The following is a 6,907-nucleotide window of genomic DNA, read 5'->3' as shown; positions in this document are numbered from 1 at the left end:
GGGAAAGAAGGGGGAGGTCAAGACGCTGCCTGGATTGAGAGAAGGTGGAGGAAACCCCGTGTGTCATGGAGATAGTCAAACAGGAGCTAAAGGGGTTTTTGTCCAGGATGACCCCAAAGAGATTGTTTCTCCAGGCATGGAGTGTGTTTTGTTTGTTTGCCCATCCAGCATGCGTTCCCGCTTCTTCTGGTAAAAGTTTCCCAATTTTCCTGGGGAACCACTCCCACCCCTTTCGGTGCACATTGCCTAGCTGGGGTTGACCCCACCCCCAAGCTCTAAGGACATGTGACTCAAGACTGGCCAAGCAGAATAGCCTATCCTTTCAGCTATAGAGATTGGTTCAGAAATAGGCAGGTGACCAACCTGAGCCAAGGAGATTCATTTCTGGGATGTTGTTCGAACCACCGGCAGAAGAGGACCCCTGCTGGGAGAGCTTGGGATACTTAAACTGTGAGGATTTGGGACTAGAGTTGCAGGTGGTCACTTTCCCACCACAAAGGAAAAGCACCCTAAGCACAAAACCACACAGAGAGCCACAGAGCAGAGAACTGGAAGGAGACCAAATCTCAACCATCATTGGGTCCTGGATCCATCTGTTCCCGAAAGCCCATGAACTCTCAAGTTGCTAATAATTTAAGATAGTTAATTCCTCTTTTTGCTTAAGCTTTTCTGCACTGAGTGTTCATGATGGAGAGGGCAGGTGGGGGTCCAGGTGAGCCCTGAGGGCCCTTAGTCCTCTGGTGTTGATGATCCTAAGAGTGGGACTCTGGAGCTCAGATTCTAAAGTTCTGAAGGTCTTTAAGAAGGAGGCGAAGCAATTGGCTCAAAGTCTATTTACCCAGAAAGTCAGGTGTGTAAAGATGAACATGTACAGAAAACTTCATTTTTATAGACTCAATTTTTATAGACACTTTGAGTGGCTCTGGACAAGTGGGTATAACACCTTGACAAAAGCCTCAAAGACAGTTGAAGCCACCTCATAGAAGACCAACTTCTATAAACTTTGTAAGTTATTAACAGAAACGAACGTTTGGTGAATCATAATTTGGCTAATTAGTTGTTTTGCAAATGGGTCTTTCAAGAATTGACTATCAGTTTAATTGGTTGTTGGCGGTTAGTCGTAGAGCTTTTTTGGACCAAAGTTCTAAGCTCTGAAAGTTCTCCTGAGTGGCAGGTTCTAAGACTCTAAAGCTGGGCGTCGGGAATTCCCTGGCAGTCGGTCCAGTGGTTAGGACTTGGCGCTTTCACTGCCTGGGCCTGAGTTTGGCCCCTGGTTGGGGAACTAAGATCCCTCTAGCTGCGCAGCGTGGCAACAAATAAATAAATAGGTAGACAGATAAATAAATAAATAAATAAAGCTGAGCCTGGAGCTCTGTGCCTGCCTGGGAAGAAGCGGGCTGCTGGTACCTGCTTCGATGAGCTCTGTCAGTGAGTCATCCAGTAGCTTCTCATGGATCTGGGAGGCCTCCTGCAAAGAAGAGGCCTCAGTCTGCCAGCGTCCCATGTCTGCCCATCCCTGGAGCACCTTCCTTCCTTCTGTGTCCCCCTCCCCGCGTCTTCCTGATTTGCCCCCCTGCCCCGCTCCCTCACTACCTCCTGCTTCACTTTCTCCAGGCCTTTGAGCAGGGCCATCTGGAAGTTATCCACCAGGACGGCAATCACCAGGCTGGGGCGGGAGACAGGAGGAAGCTGGAGGGGAGGCCCTGAACCCTCCTCTGGGTTCATCGTGGCAGAACCGTGGCGAGAGGGGAGGGGAGGGGATGGCCCGGGGTTAGGCTGGGGGAGGTGCAGCTGGGGAGCACAGGCGCGGGGGCCTCACTTGAGGAAGATGAAGTATTGGGTGATGATGTAGATCATGAGGATGGGGATGATGTACCAGGCGCCTGGGGGGAGGGGTCGTTCGAGCTGTGAGTCCCTTGCCGGCCCTCAGCACACCCCTGCCAGCAAGCCTCAGAAGCCCCACTTCGCAGATGGGGTAACTGAGCCCTCAGGGTCTGCCCGCTTAGCCAGCCCCTGCCCTCCACCCAGCCTGAGGCCTGCCCTACCCTGGGCTCGGCTGTCCAGGTAGATGAGGGACCAGTCGTCCAGGGTAAGCAAGGTGAAGAGAGTGAAGATGGTGGTGAAGATATTCTGGAAGCGCTTGGGGTCAGAGTAGCGGAACAGTGCCCGGAGCACCACAGAGAACAGGACTGGCTGTTGAGGACCAAACCAGGCTCTCAGGGTCCTCTCTCCCCTTCTTCCTCTCTCCCTGCCACCCCCAGTTCCTGGTCCCTCCCCCTCAACTCCATCCATTGCAGCACCTCACTCTCCCACCCCAGCCCCCGTGGCACAGGATACAGAGACAGGTGAACATGAGGATGAGGATGGCGGTGATGGACGGCAAGGACCGGGCCAGGGTCCCGGTCACTTCCTGGAGGCTGGTCAGGAAGCTGTGGGCAGAGGTTGAGAGAGAGGCTGAGTCAGTGGGGTGGGGATCTGTGTCTAGCAGCCGGAGCTGATTACAGGTTTCAGACTGCTGATTACAGGGGTGGGAGGTCCCTGATTTGCTAGTGACTTGGGGCGGGGGGTGTCCCAGACCCTCTCTGGAAAATAAAGAGATTGATCCTAGTGGATGGCAGGAAAAGCAGGCTGGAGTCTGCAGCCTCCTTGTGGGCAGCTGTGGGTCTGCTGACCTGAGCCTCCGCAGGACCCGGATAGCTCGCAAGGCTCGCAGGCTCTTGAAGACCTTGAAGATGCGGAAGATGCTTTGGTTGTAGACCACGCGCATGGAGGAAGAGTTGACCTGCATGAGCATGAAGTCCAGCACAGCCATGACCATGATGAAGAAATCTACAGAAACAGGGCCACCTGGGAGTAATGGGCTCCTGCACAGGCTAACAGACCTCCCAGTGCCAACACCCCCTGCTCCTGTTGCCCCTGGGCAGTTCAGGGGCTCCCACTACACACACACACACACACACACACACACACAGCAAAAAAACAAACAACCCAATACAAAAATGGGCAGAAGACCTAAATAGACATTTCTCCAAAGAAGATATACAGATTGCCAACAAACACATGAAAGAATTCTCAACATCACTAATCATTAGAGAAATGCAAATCAAAACTACAATGAGATATCATCTCACACCAGTCAGAATGGCCATCATCAAAAAATCTAGAAACAATAAATGCTGGAGAGGGTGTGGAGAAAAGGGAACCCTCTTGCACTGTTGGTGGGAATGTAAATTGATACAGCCACTGTGGAGAACAGTATGGAGGTTGTTTTAAAATCTACAAAGAGAACTACCCTATGACCCAGCAATCCCACTACTGGGCATATATACCCTGGACACACACACACACACACACACACACACACACACACAGACACACACACACACACACACACACACGTCCCATCCCTACCCACCCAGGTTGTTCCAGGGGTCCAAAAAGTACTTGAGGCCCAGAGCAATGATTTTGAGCACAGCTTCCACCACGTAGATGCAGAGGAAGATGGAGTCCAAGGCCATGAAGTGCCACTCTGTGGGGGACACGGGGGAGGGGGGTCTCACTCAGGGGTCTCCCCAGCAACCCAGCCTCTCCTTCCTCCTCCCCACTGGAACCTCACACTCAGCCATTTAGGGAGAACCTGACTCTGCCCAATGGCTGTGTGTTTCAACTGCTCTGTGACTCACTCTTCTTGCCTATAAAATGGTGATAATAACAGTCTGCCTGATAGAATTTTCACAAGCATTAAATGCTTTTCACGGGCTTCCCTGGTGGCGCAGTGGTTGAGAGTCCGCCTGCCGATGCAGGGGGCACGGGTTCGTGCCCCGTCCGGGAAGATCTCACATGCCATGGAGTGGCTGGGCCAGTGAGCCATGGCCGCTGAGCCTGCGCGTCCGGAGCCTGTGCTCCACGACGGGAGAGGCCACAACAGTGAGAGGCCCGCGTACCGCAAAAAAAAAAAAAAAAAATGCTTTTCACATAGTAAAGGGCTTAGAATGGAGCCTGAAACAGCTTGCAAGAAACATCACTCTTCTTATTATCTCCTTAGTTTATGGGCCCTGTGGCAGGTCCTTACCTTCACTCTGCTCCCAGGGTTTTAGGGACCATCTTCCCAGGTTTCCCACCCTCATCCCTCCAGGGCCTCCTGCTTGCACAGTCTCCTGGCCCTTCCAGCCGACCTGGGTTGTGGGCATCCTTCCCGCAAAGCAGCGTACTTAGAGCTGATGCGCCACCTGGTGGCTATAGTCCAAAACAGGAAACCTCAAATTTATTGGGCTTTTCTGTCTCTGGCGGGCTGGTTGACTTCAGCAAAACTCTCTGAGCCTCACTCTACTGCTGGGCAATGCCGCTTACTTCCCAGGGTGAGGATCAAATGGGATAAGCGATATAAATCCCCCGGCACTTGATCCGGCCCACGGGAGGCTTGGGACAACAACAGTGGCCTTCTCCATGTGAACAGGGCTCCCTGGCTCTTACCACCCCGGACCTCGACTTCAGCGAAGGTCTGGGCCACGAGCATGATGGTGTTGAGGCAGACGATGAAGACAACGAAGGCTTCAAAGGCCAGGGAGTCAGTCAGTTTCCTGAGCATTCTCGAAAGGCCCCAAATGAGGTGGCTTAATTTTTCCCACAACAAATAGAAGAGGTCCACAGTGTGCAGCTTCTTGTGGGTTCGTGGGGCTCGGCCAGCTGTAAAAGGGCCAGAAAGCCAAGCCCATGGGGGAAGGGGACACGGGGATCCGGTCTCCCTCCCAGGCCTGCCTGCCGTGAGCTCACTCAGGTGCCTCCATGCTAGTCCTGGGCTGGTATAGGAGCCACAGGCTTGACCCCTTCCCCAGCAGATGCCAGCTTCCTTGGGATTTGAGGTCTGCTTGAGCTCACGCTCCTACACCTCCATGCTTTTCTTTAAGTCACATGGCAACTTACGCACGGAAGACCCCATCCTCCTCGCCACCCCACCTTCTTGGTAAACTCTCCCTCTCCCTCCAAGATTCTGCTGAAACATCTCCCCCTGTTGGCTGACTTTTCTGCCCACAAACAGTTAGACACTCATCCCTCACTGCTTGTTTGTGAGGCTGATGCCGTGTTTCCGGAACTACCAGGGACCAAGTTTGGGGGATCGTATGTTAGCAGCCAAAGTCCCTCCCTGCCCTCTAACCAGGCCCTCGTTCAGGCACTGGTTCCAGCCTCTGGCCTCAAGAAGCTCACAGTTTAGTGGGGGAAACATGGACAAACAGAATCCACAGTGGTAAATGTTCTGATATGGATGATAGACCCCTCTCACTGGGTAGTCTGGGATTGGTTGTATAAGTGATCACCCCCAGCTTTCATACTAGAGAAGAAATGTTCGAGAAGTGAACATGCGAATGAATAAAGCAGTGACTGCATGAACCAACAACCGACAGTCTGGAGAAGTGCCTAATTCGAGAAATAAAAGATTGGATGATGAACAGTCAGGCGAGGGAATAGCCAATGGGAGACACCTGCAGGTGAGAGCAAGCCTCATGATCTGCGGAAGGATGTTCAGGTCCTGACTCAGGTCTGGAATCTGGGCCAGGCAGCTGGAGTTGGGGGGTGGGGGGCAAGCCAAGACTCACTTTTGCGCTTCTGAATCTGCTCGTCTTCTTCGGGCCAGCTTTCCGAGGTTTTAGAGGAGGAGCCCTGAGGATGGACTTTGCTGGAGGTCTGGGCAGGGTGTGAGTGCGCTGTGTTCAGGGAACGAGCCAAGCTGACGGCCGAGCTCTGTCTCTCTGGCTTGCCAGGTTGGGGGGCTACTTGACGAGAATAGGCAGAGCCGAGGGAGGCTGAGGCCACACTGTGGGACGTGTATGGGCCAAAGAGTTGGGAGCTACCACGACGGTCCTCCCCATAGCGGTGCTCTCGGTGGAGGTAAATACGAGGATGTGCACCCTGCAGGTGCTCTCTGTGCTGGTGCTCATCACGGTGGCCGTGGAGGTGCTCATCACGGTGGTAGGACCCCATGGAGGCAGGCCTTCTGTGGTGATGGGCTTCATGATGGTGGTGCCCGCCATGGTGATGGGCCTCACTGTGTTGGGCAGGGCTACCAGAGTGGGAGAAGTCTCTATGGTTGTAAGGCGCACCTTGGTGATAAAGCCCACTATGGTGGGAAACCTCACTGTGGTGGTGAAACCCACCATGGTGGTGGGACTCCCTATGTCTGTTGAGGCCCCCATGGTGGTAGGACTCCCTATGTTGGTGGGGCCTCCCATGATGTTTCCTGCTACCATGGTGGTGCTCATCATCAAAGTGGTCCTCACCATAGGAATGGTGGGACATGAAAGCGCCACAGGAAGTATCCGGGAAGAGGAATGAGGAGTGGTGGGAGCGGTGGGAATGGCGGGAGAAGGCATTGTCATGGAAGTCTTGAGATCCATCACGATGAGGGGATATGCCATGATGGTGGGACTCACCATCGGGACGGGACACCCTTTGGTGATGGCGGTGGACTCCACCATGGCCTGGCCTGTGGTGTGTGGTTGGTGAGCTGGGGTGAGAGAACACGTCCGAGTCATCAGTGTCTGCCTCACTTTGAGCCTTTTCAGCCATCGAGGGTTGATCCATGACTATGCTGTGAACCACGGAATGAGGAAAGCTCAAGGTGTGGGCCTAAGAGCCCTTCCTGGATTGCCTTTCTCGCCTAAGCCGTGGCACTGGGGCTTCTAGGAAAGCCTGACTTCTCATGGAATTCTCCCCTCTATGATGTCACAAACAGGCCCCTTAGCAGGCCTAATTCCCAAATGCCTCCTCCTGGGCTACAGTCCAGAATCAAGGATCAGTGTGTCTAACCTCCTCAATGTAAAAGGATGAAACTGAGGTCAAGAAAGGGGAAGGGGGGCTTCCCTGGTGGCGCAGTGGTTGAGAGTCCACCTGCCGATGCAGGGGACACGGG

General features: G+C 53.7%; 1 protein-coding gene across 1 annotated transcript in view; it reads right to left on the bottom strand.

Moving 5' to 3' along the window:
* Positions 1-6,579, bottom strand: part of CATSPER1 (cation channel sperm associated 1) — a 9,254-nt gene extending 2,675 nt beyond the window's left edge. The window contains exons 1-9 of the mRNA XM_007462202.1: positions 5,595-6,579; positions 4,474-4,686; positions 3,416-3,529; positions 2,673-2,829; positions 2,338-2,429; positions 2,046-2,189; positions 1,820-1,883; positions 1,594-1,666; positions 1,408-1,465 (exon numbers count right to left, since the gene is read on the bottom strand). Coding sequence (XP_007462264.1) covers positions 1,408-1,465; positions 1,594-1,666; positions 1,820-1,883; positions 2,046-2,189; positions 2,338-2,429; positions 2,673-2,829; positions 3,416-3,529; positions 4,474-4,686; positions 5,595-6,579 — 1,900 coding nt within the window. The remainder of the gene's footprint in view (positions 1-1,407; positions 1,466-1,593; positions 1,667-1,819; positions 1,884-2,045; positions 2,190-2,337; positions 2,430-2,672; positions 2,830-3,415; positions 3,530-4,473; positions 4,687-5,594) is intronic.
* Between the last annotated feature and the right edge of the window lie 328 nt (positions 6,580-6,907).

Source organism: Lipotes vexillifer, unplaced genomic scaffold (genome assembly GCF_000442215.2).
Source record: "Lipotes vexillifer unplaced genomic scaffold, Lipotes_vexillifer_v1.1 scaffold1129, whole genome shotgun sequence".
NCBI classification, from domain to species: Eukaryota; Metazoa; Chordata; class Mammalia; order Artiodactyla; family Lipotidae; genus Lipotes; species Lipotes vexillifer.
The sequence above is the reverse complement of the archived record's forward strand: the minus strand, read 5'-3'. Positions and strand labels throughout refer to the sequence as shown.